The following is a 25,922-nucleotide window of genomic DNA, read 5'->3' as shown; positions in this document are numbered from 1 at the left end:
GAGCTAGCAGAGGAGTACTTAGAATAAAGCATCTCACCTAAACCTGGGTAGTAATGGGAGACATAGGAAATGACATCTAAACTGCATCCGAAATATTGAATTGGAATTAGCCAGGTGAAGGAGTTGTGGTGAGGCTGGTGACATGAGCTGGGCATTGAGAGATTTTAGGCACTTTTTAAGGCTTGTAGACTTGAGAAACTGAAAGTAGCTGAGTAAGCAGAGGGAACCATTGAAGATTATCTTTTTATTACAGAACCCCTTAAATGTATAAAGAATAGAATGAATCCTCATATACACATCCCACAGTTTCAGCAGTTTACCAACTCATGGCCAATCTTATTAAGACCACGTCCACTATCCGTAGTGGATTATTTTGAAGCAGATTTGAGATATCATATCATATCATTGAAGATTTATGGCAGGAGAGTGACATTATCAGTTTTGTGTTTTAGAAATTACACATACCTGGTAATTCTAAATTACCTTTAAAATGCACACACCATAGTTTAGTTGTTTTTCGTTTACTGCCATATATATTTGCCTTTCTGCATGTACTATTTGTAGTAGTTAGCATTTTTTCAAACTATAGTGTTTTGGAAGTATGATTAATGTTAAAATTGTTTTATGTATTCATTTTTCCATGTGTGTCGATTGGTTTATTTGCATTTTAAAATACTGTTAATGAATATTTTGGTTTCCATCTTTAAAAATGTCATAATCAATATAAAAGCTTGTCTCTAGGATTCAGCCTCCATAGTAGCAAAGATACTAGTATTTGGAAAGAAATTAGATTTATAGTTTTATTATGAATCTTTTTTACAGATTCACATTGAGGAATTGTTTTGTGGCTTGAGTTTTGTTACTGTCTATATGAAAATTTGTTTTTTTGTTTGTTTGTGTACTTAGTGTTTACTTTGTTGGTAAGAATTAATATAGACTGGCTGGGCATGGTGGCTCGTGCCTGTAATCCCAGCATTTTGGAAGGCCAAGGCAGGCAGATCACTTGAGGTCAGGAGTTTGAGATCAGCCTGGCCAACATGGTGAAACCCCGATCTCTATAAAAATACAAAAAATAGTCGGGCGTGATGACGTGTGCCTGTAATCCCAGCACTGGGGAGACTGAGGCACGAGAATCGCTTGAACCTGGGAGGCGGAGGTTGCAGTGAGCTGAGATTGTGCCACTGCACTTCAGTCTGGGTGACAGAGTAAGACCCTGTCTCAAAAAAAAGCTTTTTAAAAACATTTTTTTTTTCAAATTAGGAAAATCATTTGTATTAAATATGACCAACGGTACTAGTTTTGAATAAAATTTTTTACAGATAAGCTTAAAAAAATGGTATGACTCCAATCCAAAAGAAGGACAGTGACACAAACAGGCAAAGTATGCATGCAATATAACAGGCAGGGAAAATTCAACTTCACTAGTCATCAAAGAAAGTAAAATTTTAGACCTATTAAGCTGGCGATAAAAAGCAACTGAAATTCCACCACCACCATTAGTAAAGTTGTAGTAAAACTAATCCACTGATTCACTGCCAAAGATGATCTAAATTGGTGCAGCCCTTGTGCAAAGCATCATGGCGATACATGTCAAAATTCCTGAGCATGGTAATTTCTGTAGACCAGATATCTGACTCTTAAGGAAGCCCCATATCAAGAATAAAGTTCAACCGAAGAATAACTTCACGCTTAAAAATGCTTATTGCTGAGTTATCGGCAAGCAGTCAAGTGCCCAGCTCTATGTGAATTATTTATGATATAAAAGAACTTGATCAAATAAATATACAGCCATGAAATGTATAATATTTAAGTACAAAATACAAATTGTGCTATGCACACCTACTAAAATTTCTGAAAATATGTAAGCACAGGAAAGGGAACATATAATAAAGAAAAAAGAAGTTATGATATTCAAATGAAGAAATGTTTAATTATTTGATAGTGATACAGTATTTTTTAACCTAAAATGAGACAGATCCTTTTGTGCCTTTTGAGGTTTCCATTTAAGCCACATGCCTGTATTATCTATTTAAAGAATTATTTTTTAGAAATAAAAATAAAATAATAATTTAAGGACTGTACGCATAGTGACAAGCCATAAGCTGCACCAACCAGATCCTAGATCCTCTTTCCCCAAGGGCAGCCCATTCTTGGTTCTTAGGTTGCTTTTAGTTTAAAACTATAGCTGTCTGTGAGCTACTAAGTTAAAAATACCTTCTTGTAAGTCGAGTGTTTCTTATAGCAGTTTAATTCCTTTTTTTGAAGAAAGTTTAGTAGATGGTAACTGTCGCAGTACTTTGGGATAGCACTGTATTTATTCCTGCATTCATTTTGTGAGAATCAATGATTTTAATCTAAGAGGTTTGCAAACTTCGGCTGCTGAGAATGGTTCTTACATTTTTAAAGGAATGTTAAATGAAGAAGAATTCGCAACAGAAACCATATACAGCCTGCAAATGTAAAATATTTACTATCTGGGCCTTTATAGAAAAATTTTTCAAGCACTTGTCTAAATGAATATAATATAAATTCTTAGCATATCCTTTTTTTCTTTTGAAAATCTTTCTGTAAGATTCGTTTTAGAATTGATATTTGAAAATTAAAATTTTCCTTCTGTAGAGAAGATGGCGAATTAGAAGATGGTGAAATAGATGATGCAGGATTTGAAGAAATACAAGAAAAAGAAGCAAAAGAGAATGAAAAGCAGAAAAGTGAGAAAGCCTACAGAAAATCAAGAAAAAAACATAAGAAAGAGAGAGAGAAGAAAAAATCCAAAAGGAGAAAACGTGAGAAACATAAGGTTAGTTAGAATCTACTTTTTATTCTTTGATAAATTTTTATGAAATATAAAATATTGAAAATTAGAAAGCAGAAGTCATGATTTTATTATAAAACATATGGATTAGATATTTTCATTTATGTGATTAAACTTTCTAAACAAAGATTATATGAATTATCTTAAAGATTTAAAAAGTAATTAAGTTAAATCTTTTTTTGTTGTTGACACAGGGTCTGTTGCCTAGGCTTGAGTGCAGTGGCACAATTTTGGCTCACTGCAGCCTCGACCTCCCAGGCTTCGGTGATCCCCCACTCAGCCTCCTGAGTAGCTGGAACTACAGGTGCATGCCACCACACCTGGCTAATTTTTTTTTTTAAGTAGAGACAGGGTTTTGCTATGTTGCCCAGGCTGGGCTCAAACTCCTGGGCTCAAGTGATCTGCCGATCGTGGCCTCCCAAATTGCTAGGTTTACAGGTGTGAGCCACCACGCCGGGCTTCAGTTAGATTTTAATACAGATTGAAATAAATAATATTTTAATTGATGGAAAAGTGTATACATGGATATTGGAAGGTTAAGGAAAGAGAGTTTCATTCTCTACAGATACAGATTAGCGCATTCGCATTGTCCATCTATTTATTTACGTATTCATTTATATGTATGATCGGGTGCTTACTATGGAAACCTTTATGCTATGTGCTGAGGGTTATAGTAGTGAGTGAAATAGTTGGCTCTTAAAGAGATTACATTGCAATGGGAAGGAGAGAGGCAACACACAAGTGAAAAACAAATGCTATCAGAAAAACAGCAGGGTACTGGATGGAGAATTATGTGTATTTGGGGTAGGGAAGAAGGGGAACCTATGCTGACTGAGAAATGTACAAGTTGGCAGCAATGGGGGAGCAGGTTTTGAAACTCCCTGAATTTTCTCCATTAAAATCGCATCAGTTAGGATAACACAACCAAAACCCATTGACAACATCTACGAAAGAAGGAAGAAACAAGTTATCTCTAATAAACCTAAAAAATACAAATGATTGGAGCCAAACCATAGACAGCAACAAGACCAGTGTCGCAACAGCATCAGTACAAATGAAGCAGAGGGAAAATAAAGGGACTTCCAGAAACCAAGTTGCCAACAGATATTCACCTCAAATGGTCCATGCCCAGCATGGAAACCTTATGGGCCTGAAAACAGCAACAGAAACTGGGAGGGGCTATACTATGACCAGTTCATGCATGAATGTAAGGTGACCACAGAAATTGGATGGTGCTGAAAAGATCTGGACCTGATGAACCCCTAATACGAATCAACCAAATCCCTTTCTATGACAGTCCCACACTGAGGAGGTAACTGCTGGAAGTAGAATCTACATTGAGAAACAGGCATACAGGGCCAGGGAAAGAAATAGATAAGTGGGGGACGGAAGCAGAAGAGGCATAGCTCAGAAAATAGCCATATTTTTGAATACTTCACGCTAACAGCAGAAGAGATAACCCTAGAGCTATGAAGCTAGGAAAGCTTTCTTGGCCCATTCCATCCATTTTTTTTCACATGAGAAGCAAGATAGGACTATGGTCACATTTCATAGTTGTTATTGTAAGATAAAAGGGAATAATGGAGAGTAAGTCTTCCAGAAAAGAAAGCATGCCCACAAAGCATATGAAAAATTTAACCTAATACTTAAAAATGACAAAAAATTAAGAAAACAATATAAGCTATGATCAAACAGCATAGAATAATGACAAAACAAAAAGGAAGTACTTAATAAAGTTATGAGCACAAGTGAATGCATTAGAATGAAAGCCAATAGTTTTTTAAAAAAGATCAACAACGTATTTATCATTGACCAAACTAATCAATAATAAAAAGGAAAAGAAATGTATATATGCTGAGGGTGAAATAACTATCAAAAAGGAAATTAAAATCATAAGAAATTTATGTATATAATTTTATGAAAATAAATATTAAAACCAAGATGAAATGGAAAATTTCCTAGAAAAGTACTACCTAATGAAATTAATTCCAGAGTCAAAAAGTCTGAGACTTTTTGGAGTTTGTAATCTACCCTACCAAGAAACATAAGGACCAAATCTTTTCAGAGTATAATTCTATTAGTATTTTTCAGGTGAAAGGTTTTCCTTAGAGCTGGAGCTGCCTTCTCATGGTGACTGAGCAAACTTGGCTTTTAAATATATACTATTTATTTTAAATCCTAGCCAAGAATGATTAGATACTTAAAGTTGAAGCGTTTGACAGCATAATTAAAAAATATTTCTTCGTATCACCTATCAAATCAGCAAAGACAAAAGCAATAAAATCATAAAAACCAAACTCCAGACCATTTAGGAACAAGATGGAGGAAAGCAATTTGTCTTTCCTAAAATAACATTTCAGGATGGGTTAGAGAAAAACAGAGCCTTCCCTTATAAGAGCATCAGAGTTCAATCATTGCAGCAAATTTTTACTGAGTTTGTACTAGATCTAGATGCTGGGATTGCAAGGATAATAATACACAGAGCCAGTGTCTTCATTGCTAGGAAATGTGAGAACTCTTTAAAGAGAATGCTCAACTCGGGAGGGTAATCATTTTGACCAGATGGAGAAGGTTTGGTCCCATTTTTTTTTGAAATTATATTAATACTTGAAAATGGTTACTCTTGATATCAATTATCATTATACTTGACATCAATAATCATTATCAATTACTTATGCTTTTCATTTCACTTTTGTTCAATTTTGTGGGCCAGATTTATTTTATTTTTGTAATTTGTAATATTTTGGTATCTTTTAGTTTTAGGGTACTCATGCAATAGAATAAGAACTCCAAAGCCATTTTAGGTAAAAACAAATTAATACATATTCTACTCATGTTCTATGACCCTTTTCGGTGATCTAGGAGCCAATTTTACTTTCTTTAGGTTTAGCTTAAATGTAGATCATTTTAGAGCACAGGGGCGGAGTATTTCTGTTTAGGTCAAAGGGATAATGAGGAAAATGTCATAAAGTTTCTGAGCAGAGAGGAAGATATACTTTCTTCTCAGAAAACCTCAGCAAAGTTGGAATGGTGGTGGCCTTTGGGGCAAGAATTTTTCAGTAGTACTTCAGAGTCTCCTGGAATAATATAATCTACTGGTTGGTACCTTTGGCTGAAACAAGCTTATCTAATTACTAGTAAAATTTTCTTCCTTTTGCAAATGTAACATATTTGTCTTTCCCCTCCCTTCAGCATAATTCCCCATCTAGTGATGATAGTTCGGACTACAGCCTTGATTCAGATGTTGAACATACAGAAAGTTCCCATAAAAAAAGAACTGGTTTCTACAGGGATTATGACATTCCATTTACTCAGGTATTGCCATTTTTTTGTTTTGTGGTAGAACATAGCATACAATGTACCATTTTAACCCTACAATTCAGTGATATTAAGTATATTCACAGTGTTGTTCAGTCATCACCGCTTATCCATTTCTAGAAATTCTTGATCATTCCAAACAGAAACTCAGCACCCATTAAGCAATAACACCTCGTTTTCCCCTGACCCCAGCCCCTGAAAACCACTATTTTCTGTTTCTATGGATTCGCCTATTCTAGGTATTTCATATAAGTGGAATCATACAGTATTTGTCCTTTTGTATCTGGCTTATTTCACTTACCATAATATTTTAAAAATTCACCCAAGCTGTAGCATGTGTCAGAATTTCTTTCCTTTTTAAGGCTGAATAATATTCCACTGTATGTATATATCACATTTTGTTTATCCATTCATCTGTTGATGGACACGTGGGTGTTCATCAAAAAAAACTTCTACCTTTTGCTGTTGTGAATCATGGTGCTTATGAACATGGGTATACAAAAATCTTTTTAAGACTTCTTTCGGTTTATTGGGGTATATATTTAGGAGTCGAATTGCTAGATCATATGGTGATTCTATGTCCAACTGTCTGAGGAACCACGAAACTGTTTTCCACAATGGCTGCACTATTTTACATTATTTACAATATTTACATATTATTTACATTACAATAATGTAAGTATAAAAATATATTTACATTATTTACAGAATGCCTGAGGGTTTCAATTTCTCTACATCCTTGCCAATAGGTTTTTTTTTTTTTCGTTGTTTTCTTTTGGAAACAGAAAATAGCATGAAGTGGCATCTCATTGTGGTTTTGAGTATTGCCCTTTTAAGAGAAAAATTAAACTTTGAATTTTATTCTTTCTGGTATTTTATCAGACATAGGCTATAAATTTGAAATCTTTGAACATAAAGAATACATAAGGTATTAGTTTGCTAGAGCTAACATAAAATTTTACAGACTGGGTGGCTTAAGCAGTAGAAATGTGTTTTCTCACAGTCTGGAGTCTAGAAGCCCCAGAGCAAGGTGCCAGCAGGGTTGGTTTCTTTTGAGGGCTGTAAGGGAAGGATCTGTGCTAGGCTTCTCTCCTTGGTTTGTCGCTGGCCTCCTTCTCACTGCTTTGTCCTTACATGGTCATGCCTCTGTGCACAGGAACCCCTGGTGTCTCTTTTTGTCCAAATTTCCTCTTACTGTAGGAACACCAGTCAAATTGGATTAGAGCCTACTTTAACAGCCTCATTCTAATTTAGTCACCTCTTTAAAGGCCCTATCTCCAAATATACAGTATTTTGTGCTAGGCAAGTAATGATGCTCTCAGAGTCACTAGGAAGTATTCGGATCAGTGTGCACTTATCTGAAAAGCCCCAGAGTTTCTGAGTTCTCGTTTTTGCCCGTCTGTCACTGTTCTGGTCTACAGCAGCACTATTCTTTCTCCTAATTTGGTGTTCCTAATCTCTTGTGAGTTTGGAAACCAAAAGACTATTTTTGTTAGTTATTTCTATTGTCTGATTCACTGTTGCCACCTTTATAGTTGAGATTGCTAAGTGACCACTAAATAAATGAGGTTTTATTAAAATATCTTCTCAAAATTTGAAAAGAATTATATATTAATAATTTTATCTAGTTAGGTAAATATCAAAATGTTTGTAAGGTCAATATGTCCAGTGATTTTAGAGTCATTGGTTGTTGCTCTTTCTCAGAACATTTTATAACTATTCATTAAAAAATATTTTTACCACAAATGACAAAACTTTTAATTCAGCAACACTGATATGTAGTTAGATTTATTCTTTAGAAATATTCAGAAGTCATTTGGAGACTCTTACAATGAATGAAAAGATGCTCAGGATGGGCATTATTATTTCAGGTAAGAAGACATTTGAAAATATCAAGTAATGAGACAGGTTCTGGATTCATAAGTTATCACTGAAAGTATCCCCAAATAGGAAGTTCCAAATATTTAAAATAGTGGCAGCATTATTATAATAAGTACATAGCCTTCTATGTGGCCACTGTGGGAGGCAAGATCAATTTGTATGTATAAACAATAGTGCAGTTGTTTGAGGTATCTCACATTTTTTAAACATTATGCAGTTATTTATTGTTAATAAATATGTATTGTTAATATTAAATAGACTATTATATATCCCTATAGATATTCTGTTATTATTTTTGCTTCAAAAAATCAGTTAAATTAAGAAAAAGGATGGTCTTTTATATTTATCTACATTTCACTTCCAGTGTTTTTCACTTTTTTGTAGATCTGAGTTTTCATATGATACCATTTTCTTTTAGCCAGATGTGCTACATCGTTTAGCCTTTGTTTAGCATCTCTTATTGCACAGATTTGCTATCAGTAAATTCTCTCAGCTTTTATTTATTGGGCTATTGTGTTTATTTTATCCTCATGTTTTATAACTTTCCATTTTGTCATAATTTCAGGCTTACAAAAAAGTTGCAAGAATGGTGCAGAGAACTCCTGTATATCTTTCATCCAGATTCCCCAGTTAACATTTTACCACATATGCTTTACCTAATCTTTCTTCTCTAGTCTTCTCTTCCCTTCAGAGAGATCTAATTTGCCTTTATTTATTTATTTGTTTATTAGAGACAGGGTCTTGCTCTGCCACCCAGGCTAGAGTGTAATTTGCCTTTAAACCCATCTATTAAGTATTTTTCATATATAGAAATTTGGTTCTTTTAAAATCTTCTAAGTCATTTTTATAGTTTCAAGTTTGCTACCGAAATGCTTATATTGTCTTTTTCTTGAAAATAGCAGACTTCAGATATAAATTTCTATATCTGAAGTCTGTATTTCTTTTTTTTGAGACAGAGTCTCACTTTGTTGCCCAGACTGGAATGCAGTGGTGTGATCTTGGCTCACTGCAACCTCTGCTTCTCGAGTTCAAGCTATTCTTTTGCCTCAGCTTCCCAAGTAGCTGGGACTACAGGCATACGCCACCACACCCAGCTAATTTTTGTAGTTTTAGTAGAGACGGGGTTTCACCATGTTGGCCAGGTTGGTCTCGAACTCCTGACCTCAGGTGATCCGCCCACCTCTGCCTCCCAAAGTACTGGGATTATAGGCGTGAGCCACTGTGCGCGGCCTAAAGTCTGTATTTCTATTGCCTGTTATTTTTTGCTGGTTCTCTTTCATGTGATCCCACCTCTTCATAAGCCTATTTTTGTTTTCAGTTTTGTCTATTCTGTGCTGAGCATTTTGTAGAAATAACTTGAGGCCTCGTGTAATGTTCTTTTCCTTCAGAAAGGATTTTTACTTACTTCTGCCAGATTTCTGGTGACCCTTACAAACTTTGTTCCAGTTTCAGGATTTGAGACTTCTGAACCACTCAGATTCCTGAAGGCTGGCCTGCAGTCTCTGATTCACATTTTGCAATCCCTTTATAATTGAGGATGGGGGTTACTAAGCTTCCACCTTTTCCAGACTCTGGACTCCACCTTTTGTTTCCATAGACAACAGAGACAGTCAAAAGTGCTGTTGGATCTTTCACCTGGTTCTTCCTGATGGGGTGATACTCTCGGAGCAAATGCAGCTCCAAATGCTGCCCACTTCTCAGAGTTTTCATCTACCTCATGAGTATTGGTCTAGTAATCCTTCACTAATTTGTTAGCTGTCTGATGTCTACAAACGGATTTAAGAAAAATATTTTGTCTATCTTTTCTAGTTTTTTTAAGAGAGAGAACTAGTCTGAATTACCCAGTCTGCTATTTACAAGAAGAGAAAGTTGAATACCATTTCTTCCATATATATATTTTGGAGTTGACTCACTGAGAATTAAGATTATATCCTAACTGTATCTAAAAATCCATTTTTGTTAGATAACAAGTATCTGCTATGTAACTTCTAAAATTACGGGGCAAAATTAGAATATACTGTCAACACCTAGCAGTTAAATTAGATAACTTAATATAGCTTCCTTTTTTCTCATCTTTTTTCAGGTCCTCCTTTTCCTTTATTTGTTTCCAGTGATTGCTGTGGGGCCCATTTTTGTTTTACGGAAACCAAATCTATCCCTACAGCAGTTTGTATAGCCTAATAATCAGTCGGCAAAGTGATTAGAAAAGCTATCTATTTTTGTGGGATTTATTGTCTTTTTCATTTATCTTTTCTTGGTTGGACTTGAAGAAATACTTGCTAGACCCTTGCCTGTGAGTGCATTTTGTTCATCCCAATGATGAATGTATGAACCGCTCTAGAAAAGTGGGGCTGCTCTGTAACTCTTTTTTCATTTCAGGCTTCCTGGAAAGCTCATACCAAATGGTATGAATGCAAATGTGAAGGACCTTAGCAGTCCACACTAGAAGTCTTTAACCACAGAATGAGCCATGGGATGGAATGTGCATTCTTAGGGGACTATTAAGAATATTTACAGTTGGGAAACTAGGGAGGAGGTAAATGAAAATTTAGGAATTCTACTTAAGGTAGGAACACAGAGATTATTTTGATAAAGCTATGCAAATCAGAGAACTGAATTAATATTAAGAATTTAAAACTTCTTTGAGAAGCATCTAATCTCCAGAGAAAAATTTATACTCATCTATTAACAGAGTAATCTTCAATCATAAAGTGTTGAAATATATCAAGTATTAATATAGTCACAGTTTTAATAAAAGGAAATGTAACCATCATTTAACTAGTTAATTTAATCTTCAACTTAATCTAAGTAATTATTTTTTGTTTTGCTTTAGTTTTCATAGTGGCTTTTAAAAAATGTCAGAAACACTGTGTTTTGGCTACAATCATAAATTCCCTTCTGAACTTCTGAAGTGCTAGACTAAGAATGGAGTTTATAAACTTTAAAAAGTACTACTTAAAACAAATCAAAAATATGATACGATGTTTTTAAAATTTAAAATTGATGAGTGAATTGGTTTTCTTGATTATGCATTTTTTCTCTATTTTATAATTAGAAAGATTTAATACTTCATTGTGTTTCTTTAAATACGTAGTCTCATATTGGTATTTTGCCAGAGTAGTATTTTATTTTGTTTGTTTGTTTGTTTATTTATTTTGAGACAGGGTCTCACTGTGTTGCCCAGGCTGGAGTGCAGTGTTGCAATCTTGGCTCACTGCAACCTCCTTTCACCTCCTGGGTTCAAGCAGTTCTGCCACCTCAGACTCCCGAGTAGCTGAGACTACAGGTGTATGCTACCGCATTCAGCTCATTTTTGTATGTTTTGGTAGAGACGGGGTTTCACCATGTTGGCCAGGCTCTTCTTGAACTCCTGACTTCAGGTGATCCGCCTGCCTCGGCCTCCCAAAGTGTTGGGATTACAGGCGTGAGCCACTGTGCCTGGCCAGAGTAGTATTTTAATATCACATTTAAAATGCACTAAGCTGGCTGGGCGCAGTGGTTCACACCAGTAATCCCAGTACTTTGGGAGGCTGAGGCAGGCAGATCACAAGGTCAGGAGTTTGAGACCAGCCTGGCCAACATGGTGAAACCCCATCTCTATTAAAAATACAAAAATTAGCCAGGCATGGTGGCACACGCCTGTAGTCCCAGCTACTTGGGAGGCTGAGGCAGGAGAATTGCTTGAACCCAGGAGGCAGAGGTTGCAGTGAGCCAAGATCATGCCATTGCACTCCAGCCTGGGCAACAGAGCGAGACTCTGTCTCAAAATAAATAAATAAATAAATAAATAAAATAAAATGCACTAAGCTAAAGATGAGTTATTTGGTTTGAATTTTTCTAGATCCTTAAGTTGTAATTATGTGCAATTTTTTCTCGCTTTATTATAAAATATTGACAGAGGATACAATAGAGCTAATAAAAATATTTCAGTGAATAGAGACAGACCTGAATACTGTCATTTAATAAACTTCTAGTACTAAAGTGTATTCTTTGTTTTCACATGCTTTAGTAAGGAAGCAATAAAATTAATAATATTTGTTGTAATAAACAGTTTCTAATGAGCAACTTATTCACTAGATGTTTTTCACTATTAGGGAAGGCTCTGTTTTTTCTATTAGACCCTTGATACAGACATTTTCTTTTCATAAAATTTTCCACACATACAGTTTTTTATTAAATGTAATGTAATTTGAGAATTTTCCAGTGTTAAGAGAAATAGTATGTTTTACCACACTCTCCCACCCCAAGCTATTTAACTGTCTTTTCCCTGTTTTCAAAAAGGCTTTTTCATTTTTTGGAGGAAAAATTTATAGTATGATGGTGTGTATTTTTACTTTTTCCTGTGTGTAAGATACTGAGACATAGAACATAGAAAACAAAGGCTAAAGCATAAAGAATACAATATTTAATTATCTCAGGGTAACATTTAGGCTTTTGAACTTAGTGTTAAGTAGTATCATAGATAAGTACTAATGAAGAGTCAGAACTAGTAACTATCTTTTCTCCTTTCTCCAAACTTGCTGAGGGGAAAAGGATGTCTTTACTGTCAATTGCTATATATAATTGAAAAATCCTGATAATGATTGTCTGTTTTCACTTAGCGTGGACATATATCAGGAAGCTACATGACATCAAAGAAGGGTCAACATAAAAAATTTAAAAGTAAAGAATATGATGAGTACAGCACCTACAGTGATGACAACTTCGGTAACTACAGTGATGACAACTTTGGTAATTACGGTCAGGACACAGAGGAAGATTTTGCCAATCAGCTGAAACAATACAGGCAAGCTAAAGAAACCTCAAATATGGCTTTAGGGTCATCATTTTCTAAAGAATCAGGGAAAAAACAGAGAATGAAAGGAGTGCAGCAAGGTAAGTTTGAAATTACAGTCTGTCTTAGAATGTGAGAACCTTATTAAAACAGGCATCTGTGGAGTAAAAACTTAGAAACTTCTTATCCCCACTTAAGATTAGCTTATTCTTTTTTTTTTTTTTTTTTTTGAGACGGAGTCTTGCTCTGTGGCCCAGGCTGGAGTGCAGTGGCCAGATCTCAGCTCACTGCAAGCTCCGCCTCCCGGGTTCACGCCATTCTCCTGCCTCAGCCTCCCGAGTAGCTGGGACTACAGGCGCCGGCCACCTCGCCCGGCTAGTTTTTTGTATTTTTTAGTAGAGACGGGGTTTCACCGTGTTAGCTTATTCTTGTAGAATCTAAATTCGTTTTCTTTTATTTTGTAGACGTTTAGAACAGAATCTACAAATATTTCAATCTGTATGATATATGAATATTTCAATTGGAAAGATATTCTAATGATTTACAAATACATAAAAATGCAATCCAACTTTCTTATATTTTTCCCCTTGCTTCTATATGATGTCAGTATACAGTTGTCTCTCTTGCTGTATGTATTGCTTTAAATTTAGACCAGCTGGGAAGCTATTGTTTTATTAGGCTTTAAAATACAGCAGTCATTTTTGCTAAACAAATGTGCCTGAACTATGAACATCCTTTAAAATTGGAGATAAAAACATAATCTAAAGACATTTCTGCACTGATCACCTTACATGGTCCCTGGAGAGACAGGGCAAGTTGCCAGCTGTTGACAATAAGTGAAGAAACTATGGGTCATGTAAGGCTCAAATCAGCCTTAAGTATTGGCTAGTCAAAATACATGCTTCAGGAAAAGTGGAGCAATATGAGACTGAAATGAAGTAGTGAGGAACCACACTCTATATAACTACCCTTTAATTATCTTTGCATACAGGAATCCATTATGAGTAAATGTGGTTATTTCTATGACTTTATTTTTTCTTGATTTCCTAGCAAAATTTCTTTGAAAAATATGAATGTAGGCTTTAGCTGAAATAAAGGGAAAATAATTTTTCTATACATATGCTGTTGTACTGAGCAAGTTTGTTCCTGTAGGCTAGATGTTGTGGTATCAGGGATCATCCCACTTGGAGAATAAGGGTAATGCAAAGAAATCTTGCTCATCCCTTCCCACCTGGGGCTTTTCTTTTCAAGCTCCTACCTGTTTGTCCTCTTAAAGAACTGAGTATTGGCCAGGCCAAGGGCTCGCACCTAAAGTCCCAGCTTCTCAGGAAGCTGAGGTGGGAGGATTGCTTGAGCCCAGGACTTCAAGGTTACAGCGAGTTATGATCTCACCACTTTCCTCCAGTCTGGGTGACAGAGTGTCTCTAAAAAGAAAAGCAATTTTTGTAATTTGGGTATCTTTTTATATACTTTTAAATACCAAGTTTTTCAAAAACAAAAAAAGTATAATTTTTTCATGTGTATATACCTACTCAAAATTATCAGTGGAAATTTGATTTGCTGCTAATTAACCACTGATACCTACAATGTCTTCCTTAAATAGGAATATAATATTTGATTCTCTTAAAAACAGAAAGGCTTGTTCATGATCTTATGCTAAGGAAAATTAAAAATAATAAAACTCGATTTTGCTTCTCTAGCCATGCGTATCCTTATTCCTTGCCTTCCTGTGTTGTTAACATCCCTTAAGAAACAGTACCAAGGAGATAAGATATAAAGATTTAATTTTTTTCATTGAATCTAGAAGGAGAAAAAAATGCACTATTATAGACTATTAAAATGTGCTGTTCCTTATAAACTAATAAATTGAAAGGTATGCTGTTTTTGTCTTAAATTTAAGTACATTTTAACTTTTCTAGGTATTGAACAGAGAGTTAAAAGTTTTAATGTTGGCCGTGGACGTGGCTTGCCGAAGAAAATCAAACGAAAAGAACGTGGGGGAAGAACCAATAAAGGGCCTAATGTTTTTTCAGTATCGGATGACTTTCAAGAGGTACTAAGAATTTATATATAAGGAAGGGAGGAGCTTTTTCATCTTTTAATTTATTTGGTGGCAAAGAAAGCATTGTGATTTTAATGATAGTTTCCTAGGAAATGAAAAATTACCAGCTCAGATAAAATAAGTATCAGTAACCTCCAAAAAATAGTTGTTAATTACTTGTGAAACTAGTATAGAAGTACAAATGTTGGTGACTTTGATATAAAATTGTTATGTTTGAAGGAACCTCAAAATAAAATTGATAAGTTTAAAAGCAAAGATATATCCTCTGTTAGTCTTCTTTTGTACTTTTCTTTCCTAGGAATCATCTTCCCCAGATGTAATTGGCGATAAAATGCTAATAGCTCAATATGTAGCGGGGACAAGAAGGGAGGCAGTGGTAAATTAACTTCCTTTTTAGAGTTGAAAGCATTGAAAGAGAAGAAAGGGGGATATAAATGGTTGGAAAGGTGAACTTATATATGTTACATGTGGTAGATATTCAATAAATATATGTCAAATTGAGTTGAACTCTGAACATGAACTTTAACCTTGTAGTGACTCCCTGGATTACAGTGGTCCAATTCCTGTATTCTACTGCTGTTCTAGTAAGATTTGATTGAATTATAGAGGCAATAGTGGGTCATTAAAAGCTGCAGTTTTGGCCGGGCACAGTGGCTCACGCCTGTAATCCCAGCACTTTGGTAGGCCAAGTCAGGCAGATCATGAGGTCAGGAGTTCAAGACCAGCCTGGTCAACATGGAGAAACCCTGTCTCTACAAAAATACAAATATTTGTCAGATGTAGTGGTGCATGTCCGTAGTCCCAGCTACTCGGGAGGCTGAGGCAGAAGAGTCATTTGAACCCAGGGGGCCGAGCTTGCAGTGAGCCAAGATGGCTCCACTACACTCCAGCCTGGGCAACAGAGCGAGACTTCATCTTGGGGAAAAAAAAAAAACAACAACTGCAACTTTGAGAGCTGAGAGGGATAGCTATATACTATAATTTGAAAATACTTGGTTTTTGGATCTCTCAGTTTAAAGATAATGGGCAGAGATTGCTTAATATGCACTCCTTAGTATACTGTTTAGAGAGATGTTAGCAGGTGTGACCTAAAAAAAGAAGTTCAGACCCAAATAAATTTGCAAAACACAGCACATGCCATCTGCTTTTAGAGATTCTCAGTTGACATTAACGTAGTAAAGCTTCTGAGCAGCTTAGGCAGAAAGAAGCTTATTCTGTTCAACCCATCATTTACTCAACTACAAACTATTTTTTTCCCTACACACCTACTAACATTCACTGAGCCACTCACTGTTCCATGGAACAGCAATTTTGGAATTATTGTAGTTATTATTTTAGAATTTTGGGATGACTAAAAACCTGCCTGTCATCTTCTTAGACACCAGTAGACCTTTAGAATGTGCTGATTTCCCTAACCCAAACTAATACAAATGCTTTCTAAGAAAGCCTGCTCCTGTATCCAGTTCTTACACCCTATACCTTTAAACAAAATTAGCTTCCAGGAAAGTGTGACTTTGAGCAAGTTTTACCTGTCTCCTTGCCTCATTTTGCTTAATCTGCAAAGTGAGGGTATAGTATTAAGTTAACTCTAAGGGCTCCATCAAGCACAACATTTTAGATGTCTATAGATCTGGGCTATACCTGAAAGATAATCATGTAACAGAAATATCAAGATAAAAATGCATTATCAATCATGTCAGTTTATTGGCTATCATGAGAGTCAATTCTTAAGATTCCATAAACAACTGGGAGTGTGCCAGAGCCCAAGGAAGCAGTTCATTTTCAGAAATGGTCTGCAGGTGGCCCATCCAGAATAGCGTGAACATGCAGGCCACACCAGAGTGGCCAAGATAGATCCGTCTCCGTCCTAGGCCTTTCAGAGACTATGAGTCTCCAAAGCCAAATCAATTCAGGGGTGCCTTCAGATTCATCATAATTTTTTTTTTTTTTTTGAAAAATCAAGAGTAGTCACAGAAGAAGCAAACTTTCACTGAATTTTAAAGGATTTTTCATTTTATTGGCCATAACACTCTTAAATTGTGTATTTACTGTACCTACTACATTTTTTGTAATATATTTCTCCTGGTAGATCCTTACATTTCCTCTACCTGATACATATATTTTATGCTCTTGTCTCTTGTATCAATATATCTTCTAAAGTAAATAAGTTTTAAAATGACCAAGTACAGTAGGTAGCTTGTTTTTTTTTTCTCCCTCCATCTCTCCCTCTTTCTCTCCTTTCTTGTATTGTTTTTTATTTGCAGTACTGTGTTGTAATGCAAAGAATATAGGAGTTGCAAGGCACAATTCCTGAGTTCTGTCAGTCTGCTAACTCGCCATATCTTCTAGGCACTTAATTTTGCCCTAAAAATTTATTTGTTAAAGTTGCTTTAGATTTTCTATAGTACCTTGACTATAGTCAGGTTTCCCATAGCTGTGGACACCGAGATACTTTCTACTCATTTAAGTGGAACTAAACTAAAAAACAAAACAAAACACTTCCCCACCACAATCCTCTGTTAAAACAATGAAACATTATTTGAAAGTAATATATACAGAAAGAGTAAGTTATTAATGAAACATAAGTACAACTTGTTGCATTTTTCAGGGTGTGTTTGTGTGTGTGTGTGATTACCTAATTTGTTTACTTTTTAATTTCAGAGTTGTATTCCTCAGGTTGGCTCATTGATTTTTGCATAATTCAGTTCCTTTGGCTGTTTATTTTATAACAGCCATGATTCTTCGTACAAAATGCCTATGTGAGCTGGTCATTTATATCTGCTTATTCTAAACAAATCTCTAAACATAAAAATGTGAATCAAATTTATATAGAATTGAGACACTTTAAATGAGTCTATCAGAGTATATTATAAGCAATTTCATTGTGTTTTCCTGGGGTAAATTAGGTATATTTATATTTTTAAAATGAATCTCTAGGATTATCTGTTTACTTGGTATTCTTGTACCTTTTTCAGAATTCTTATAGTAAAATGTGATTTCAGCTGCGAGTGCTGGGGATCAGATTTCAATTTAGACATCTATTGCCTCAATGTTTGCTGTGAGGCAATTTCTTGTTTTCAGTAGATTGAACTTTATGCTCTATCTTTTAACAAATTAAGAGAAAAGGGAAAACAGAAATCAGAAGAGTAAATAGTCGTTGAACTCCTGTGATGTACAGGGCACAGTGCATGCCAGGTGCTTGAAAAATATTGTTGTTTTTTAGACTTGAGGAATGTAACTCATTACATTTAGCATGGTTAAGCATCATACTCTGCCTTGTTACTCAATCTTACACTTAAAGCAGAAGTTGAATAGGGGACTCAGGAGAAGTAAGGAAAACAAGTAGGGCTATAAGATTTCTTTTCCTTTAATTTTCTTAAGTTTTTTTCTTAACTTTTTAAATTTAAAAGTTAAAGGTAATACACGCTCCCTGTTTGTTTGCGCTTTTTTTCCCCAAAGAAAGTACAAATTAACCCCACACACACACACAATCTCTAATCCTGCCATCCAGAGACATATACACCATAAAATATGGGGGTATATTCTTTTTGTCTTTTTTCCTTTGCCTTTATTTATTATTGTAGAATTAGGATCAATTTTTTTACTTCAAAAATTATTGTAAACTTTTGTTTGTTTGTTTTTTGTTTTGTTTTTTTTTGAGACACTCTCACTCTGTTGCCCAGGCAGGAATGCAGTGGCGTGATCTTGGCTCACTGCAGCCTCCACCTCCCAGGTTCAAGCAATTCTCATGCCTCAGCATCCCAAGTAGCTGAGATTAGAGAGGCGTGTGCCACCTCGCCCGGCTAATTTTTTGTATTTTTAGTAGAGACAGGGTTTCACTATGTTGGCTAGGCTGATCTCAAACTCCTGGCCTCAAGTGATTCCGAAGTGCTAGGATTACAGGCATGAGCCACCATGTAAACATTTTTTATGATCCAAAGTTGTTGATTTTTTTAATGACTGCATAATATTCTGCCACCTAAATGTATCATAATGTGTTTGACTAGTCTCCTAGTTTTAGATGTGTAGAGTGTTTCTCGTTTTTCTGTTTGTTTTACTATGTCAGTATTTCTGCAGTAATTAATTATATGAATAGATCTTTATGTGTCTCCCTGATAATTCTTTCAAAATAATCCCCAAAAGTACAAATTGTATGTCAAACAATATGGATATTTCAAAGTCTTTTATAACATAACTATCAGTAATATTAGTGCATATTTTATTGTGCCTTTGCCCATATTGAGAATTATTGTGGATTTTCAAGCTTTTTATAATTTTATTTTAAAATAGTTATTCATCTTCATTAAAATAGAAAGAAATAGACTTTTTTTTGTAATCACTAGTAGCATAAGTAGATTACTAGACACATCTCTCTCTCCAAATAAATGAATAGCATCAGAATGTTCAGTCTTGATCACTTTTTGTAGTCAATTTGTACTTTTTTCCAGATTAACTTAATTATACATTTTGATACCTATTAATGTTTCATATGTTGCATTCAAATGAAATTTTTTTCTTGCAGTATAGTAAACCAGGGAAAAAATGGAAGGTTATGACTCAGGAATTTATTAATCAGCACACAGTGGAACACAAAGGAAAACAAATCTGTAAATACTTCCTGGAAGGGAGATGTATTAAGGTAAATTTATAGAGGTATCATAAGTCATTTTAACTTCCAAAATAATCTTTAAAATTAAAGTCTTTTGGGGGGTGGTTAATTTTTTTCTCTTCTCATGTAGTTGTAATAAAACTGGGTCTTTAAAAGGTATCTTGCATGGAAATACCATACATTAGAGCTCATTTAATTATGTTCTGGGACAATAACATAATTTGTTGAAATTATGTTTTAATTTTGTTTAAAAGACACATAATGCTACGTGGCAAGTACTGTTCAAAATACAACTAATATTAAATGATTTAATCCTACAGTGACCCTACAAAGTAGTTAATGTTATTATCCCCATTTTATTCATGGTACCAAGAGGTTAAGTAAGTTCCCATGGTAGCTCAGCTAGAAATGGTGAGTGCTGGTTGAATTCAGGCAGTATCCTGTGAGGTCTTGCTCACTGTGCTGCCTCAATGCATGTAGCTATATCCATTGTCTTGGGCAGGAATTCTAAGGGGTCATTTGAGTTATTATTTGTTCATTATTAAAGACTGAAGATAATGACCGTAATTTTACCATGAGACACCATGTAGAAAATTCAGCTGTTGTTTCTTTGTTTCTCTTTGTTTCTTACTGTTTTGTTCTTTTTCTTTTCTTTCTTTTTTTTTTTTTTTTTTTTTTTGTGAATAGGGAGATCAGTGTAAATTTGATCATGATGCAGAGTTGGAGAAAAGAAAAGAGATCTGCAAATTTTATTTACAAGGATATTGTACCAAAGGAGAGAACTGCATTTATATGCATAATATCCTTTATTTAAAATGTATGTTAAACAAAATGCTGGGGTTTTAAAGCATCATTGAGGTTTTAAAAAATAATAAATACACCCTAGAAAGCCTAGTTTGGTTTTAAATTTAAAACAACACATTATATAATGCCAGTCTAGTCAAACTTTGTACTTCAAAAGAGCAAACCAACTTTTATTCTTTAGGGAAATGAGATAACTGCCCTTTGGCAAAAATTCTGTGAAGGGAAGGTACCTTGATGTAATCAGCTTAAAGTATTTCAAGAGACTCTGCTTCCTGAAGGAGTAGTTGGCAAAATACTTATTTTATTCCATAATTATTTTACTCCATAATTATTTTACTTAAGTTCAGGAGTAATAAAATTATCATTGTGAAAATTATAAAAGTCTTATCAAATCTTACCACTCAATGATAGATGCTGTATATTCTTCCCCACTCTCCCTTGGGAAATACATACATGTAAATTGTATTCCTGCTCCTACCCAAATTGAAATTTCACTATATATAGTGTTCTGGTCCTTTAAAAAAATATATTCTGCAATTTTTCCATGTTAATTTCCCCCCAAATATCTTATCAGGTTGCTCACTACCACTTATGACTAATAAAGCTTTCCCCCACGGAATTGAAACTATCATCGATAATATGTTTATATGTATGGATTTTTTTTTTTGGACTTCGTGTTTGGCTTCATGGATTTGTTCACCCTCATGTCTGTGTTGCTTTGCTCTGATTATTTCTGCCACAACAGCACACTGTAATATTTGGTAGATTCTGATGTTTATTTTTTCAGATAAATTTTTAAATTCTGTTGTCGTGTTTAAAAAATGTGAAAAAAAGAAAGTGAATAAAATGGAAAATGAAAAATGCCTGTTATCATAGATCAAAATGTCAAAAAATGGAACCATGCAATTACCAGAGGAATACTTGATGAATTTCTTTATAACCCAGGAAAACAGAAAAATTTCCTTGTCTCAAAATCCAGAAGCAAAAAGGGAATAGATTGAAAGTTTGACTCCATGAAAAAGCTTGCATTTGCAAAACAAATACATATAACATGAGCTAACTAAAAAGATAAATAATAAAGTGAGAAAGATTATGTGTAATTTATATCACTTACGAAGAGGTCATACCCTTAATATATGAGTTTCCAAACACTGAGAAGAAAAATGAGGCAAGAGATAGATTCACAGAAAGAGAAATGCAAATGGTCCCAAAACATATAGAAAGATGTTCAGTCTTGTTCCTAGTAAGGGGAATGTAATTTAAGCCACACTGAGATAACATTTGCAGCTGTGTCAGGTTTGCAAAATCAAAAAACCATGACAGCAAAGTTTGTTAGCAAGGATGTGAGAAAACCTTGTTGCTGGCAGTGTCAAAATGATGCATTCCTATGGAGGAGAGCTTGGCAATGTCTGGCAAAATTATATATGCATTTACCCTTTGACCCAGCAATCCCAAGTTTTGCAAATTCTCCCCAGTAGACCTGGGCAGTGATTACTGATGCCTGCTAAAATCATGAGGTGAAAGTTAATTAGGAACTTTACAATTGATGGATGAAGCTGACCACCTGAAAGGACTGATCAGTCTTAACATTACTAAAAAGAAACCACCAGATATTAAATGCCTTTTGATATGATACAGTAGAGAGTATTTGAATACCATCTATGACCGATATTAAAATTAACAAATGATACAAAAATAAAAGGGAAAGGGGAACTTTAGAAATCAATAAAAGTAACTTGGGAGATAACTAGATACAATTTGTGGATCATCTTTGTGTCCTGATCTGAAGAAAGGAATTATAAAAATATACTTTTTTAAGAGTCTGGAAAATTTGTATATTGACTGGTTACTAGTTGAAATTAACACATTAATTTTGCCAGGTTAGTAATGAAGTCTTCTTGATTGGTAAGAAAAAGTATTCCTGGCTAGGCATGGTAGCTCACACCTGTAATCCTAACACTGGGATGCTGGGTCGGGAGGATTGCTTGAGGCCAGGAGTTGACCAGCCTGGGTAACATAATGAGACACCTCCTCCACTCCCATAACTAATTTAAGGAGGAAAGGGACCGGGTGCGGTGGCTCATGCCTGTAATCCCAGCACTTTCGGAGGCCGAGGCGGGTGGATCACCTGAGGTGAGGAGTTTGAGACCAACCTGGCCAACATGGTGGAACCCCATCTCTACTAAAAATACACAAATGAGTTGGGTGTGGTGGCGTGGGACTGTAATCCCAGCTACTTGGGAGGCTGAGGCAGGAGAATTGCTTGAACCTGGGAGGTGGAGGTTGCAGTGAGCCAAGAGATGGTGCCACTGCACTCCAGTTTGGGCAACAGAGCAAGACTCCGTCTCAAAAAAAAAAAAAAAAAAGGAAAGAAACAATAGAAACAATACTCCTTATCTGTTCAGAATAGGTATGGAAATATTTACAACAAATGATGAAAGTTGTTGAACCTATGAGGTCAACATAAGAGGGACTTCATTTTATTATTCTTTCTACTTTGGTATGGTTAAAGACCTTCAAACAAACTTAAAAAATCCTAAGTAATGTCATCCTACAGAGATAACTATGCTTGCATTATGGCGTAAAGCCTTTCAGACTTTTTTTTCTGTACTATGGTATATATATATGAATGGATGTGTATATGTTTATACACATAATTCTTTTTTTTTTTTTTTTTTTGAGATTGAGTTTCACTTTTGTTGCTCAGACTGGAGTCCAATGGCGCGATCTCTGCTCACTGCAACCTCTGCCTCCCGGGTTCAAGCAATTCTCCTGCCTCAGCCTCCCTAGTAGCTAGGATTACAGGCATGCACCACCACGCCCAGCTAATTTTTGTAATTTTAGTAGAGACGTGGTTTCTCCACGTTGGTCAGGCTGGTCTCAAACTCCCGCCCTCAGGTGATCCACCTGCCTCAGTCTCCCAAAGTGCTGGGATTATAGGCGTGAGCCACTGGGCCCAGCCTATACACATAATTTTTTACAAAAATGAAATCTATAATGATTATGAATATTGTATTTTTGAATTTGACATTTACATTAATGTGGATTGTGTTTTAATACACAGTGCGTTATAAGGACCTTTTATTTTCCAGATGATTAACTCATTGCCTCATCTTTACTGATTTAAAATGGCATCTTTACCAGACCCTAAATTCTCATTTTTACACAATTCTGCTTCTATACTACTCTTATCTATTGTGGTATTTGATTATTCCCCTCTGTAAGAGTATGTTTGGTATTTGATAAGGCATATACGCCTTCCTTTTTTAAAAAAAGTTGTAATATTCTCAGGTTAGAAGTGATTTGGCAAACAATAAAAACAAATAAAATGTAATAAATTTGTCCTAATCAAGAAAAATAAATTTTTTCAGATTTGACATTTTTTTTTAGAAAACAAATACTTTATTCTGTTTCTGAAAGCTTTCAATCTATTCTTACAGGGTTTTTGTCACATAGTCATGCTGTTTGTAAATAATAATAATAATTTTACTTCATTTACAATATTCATACCTCTTATTTAATTTTAATTATATTGGCCACATCTCCAGAAGAATGTTAAATAATAGTGATTGTGGCAGACATAAACATGTTTTAATGATAGTGCCTTTTTGTTTTAGCTTGAGCACACATCACCTGAGAATGGTACATTTTTCACTATACTTCTAGATTTAATATTTTCTTTATAAGTTTGTCTCCAAAATCTTAAGATTAGTCTGTAGTTGATTGTTGGGATATTTGCCTTTAACATGACGTATAAATGTTTTTTTCTTTAAAAAGTGGCTTTCTAGTTTTAATAGACAAAAAAGCTGTTTGAATGTTTTTGTATAATGAAAATATCTAACCTTAATAGCATAAAAAATAAGCTGATGTGATTATAGTAAATTCAGTATAATATATAATAATACAGCCTTATTGGTTCAGCACAGTTATGGTTTAGTGTGTGTATGTGTTAAGAACACTTAGCATGAGTTCTACTCCCTTAACAAAATTTTAAGTATACAATACAGTATCTTGGACTATAGGTACAATGTTATATAGCAGATCTCTAGAACTTAACCATCTTGTCTAACAGTTGTAGGTTTTGGTTTTAAAAAAAAAAAAATTAGACCTTGATTTTACCTGGTCTTTTCCTTAATATTTTTATTTACATGAATTTCCTTGCAAGTTTTATCATAGTGGAGCAAAATGTTACCAGGGAGACAACTGTAAATTTTCCCATGATGATCTAACTAAAGAAACAAAGAAACTTTTGGACAAAGTGAGTAGTATTTTTGTACCTCGATTACATCTCTCCACAAATACATTTGACTTGAATAATATTTTATAAATGATATTTTGTGAAACTGCTGAGAAATTGAAGGTTTACTATTTTATATTTTTTTCTATTTGAGGAATATTCTTTACCTTTTTGAACCTCATTCTGTTTATAAAAAATGAGGAGTTAGCTATCTCCAAACCATTTCAACTGTTTTTTTCTTTCTCTCTCCCTTCCCTCCTTCCCTCCTTTCCTTCCTTTCCTTCCTTCCTCCCTCTCTCCCCCCCTCTCTCTCTCTCTCTCGCTTGCTTTTTCTTTCTTTCTCTCTCTCTCTGTCTCTTTTCTTTTCTCTTTTTTTTTTTTTTGGCAGGGTCTTGCTGTGTTGCCCAGGCTGGGTGTAGTGGTGCGATCTTGGCTCAGCTTATTGCAACCTCCACACCCTGCTCCTTGCCAACCCCTGTTCTGCAACCCCCCCGCCACCCCTGGGGCCATCCTCCCACCTCAACCTTCCGAGGTGGGCACTACCATGCGCAGCTAATTTTGGCACTTTTTATAGAGACAGGGGATTCTTCATGTTGCTCAGGCTGGTCTCTTGGGCTCAAGCGATCCACCTGCCTTGGCCTTCCAAAGTGTCGAGATTATAGGCGTGAGCCACTGTGACCAGCTCATTTCAACTTTAATGTTATTTTTCTACTAACAAAACTTAAGTCTTCCTAGTTTTAAATGTGAGGAAAAGACTCACTTTGAAATAGTAATCTTTGCCAATTATTTTTAGGTGTTGAATACTGATGAAGAACTCATAAATGAAGATGAAAGAGAATTAGAGGAACTTAGAAAGCGTGGCATAACTCCTCTTCCCAAACCACCTCCAGGGGTTGGGCTTCTGCCAACCCCTCCAGAGCATTTTCCCTTTTCTGATCCTGAAGACGATTTTCAGACAGATTTCTCTGATGATTTTAGGAAAATTCCATCTCTTTTTGAAATAGTTGTAAAACCTACTGTGGATTTAGCGCATAAAATTGGGAGGAAGTAAGTGAAAACTTTCAAAATGACATCAACTTTTTTTTTCTAAAAACGATCATTAAGAAACTAAGTCATATTCCAAGCTAATTGTATAATTAAACTTGGTTAGAGATAGCACATATCTGGCATGCACGCAGATGGCTGCTTCCCCTTTGTTTTCCGTTCCCACCCTCTGCTGCTTGCCGTCAGTGCTTTCCCATATGGGATACTTACACAGCTTCTGAAACCTCTCAGCATAGTAATCCTGAAGGACCCTGCCTGGTGGGTGGATTTGGCTTTCTCACTTGATTATGAGGCTGCATTGTCGTTGATAATGCCTTCAGATTGTGGGAAATAGGTCTCCATGTATTTGATTGTTTTTGAAGAGCAATTCCTTAGGCT

The 25,922-nt window shown here is 35.2% G+C and overlaps 1 protein-coding gene across 1 annotated transcript in view; it reads left to right on the top strand.

Moving 5' to 3' along the window:
- ZC3H6 (zinc finger CCCH-type containing 6) overlaps positions 1-25,922 on the top strand; it is a 58,343-nt gene that overhangs the window by 21,414 nt on the left and 11,007 nt on the right. Inside the window, exons 2-9 of the mRNA XM_073023155.1 lie at positions 2,620-2,800; positions 6,008-6,130; positions 12,616-12,889; positions 14,708-14,841; positions 19,373-19,489; positions 20,147-20,260; positions 24,414-24,521; positions 25,294-25,547. Coding sequence (XP_072879256.1) covers positions 2,620-2,800; positions 6,008-6,130; positions 12,616-12,889; positions 14,708-14,841; positions 19,373-19,489; positions 20,147-20,260; positions 24,414-24,521; positions 25,294-25,547 — 1,305 coding nt within the window. The remainder of the gene's footprint in view (positions 1-2,619; positions 2,801-6,007; positions 6,131-12,615; positions 12,890-14,707; positions 14,842-19,372; positions 19,490-20,146; positions 20,261-24,413; positions 24,522-25,293; positions 25,548-25,922) is intronic.

The sequence above is a fragment of the Chlorocebus sabaeus genome, chromosome 14 (genome assembly GCF_047675955.1).
Source record: "Chlorocebus sabaeus isolate Y175 chromosome 14, mChlSab1.0.hap1, whole genome shotgun sequence".
Lineage (NCBI taxonomy): Eukaryota > Metazoa > Chordata > Mammalia > Primates > Cercopithecidae > Chlorocebus > Chlorocebus sabaeus.
This window is presented reverse-complemented; position numbering and strand designations above follow the sequence as displayed.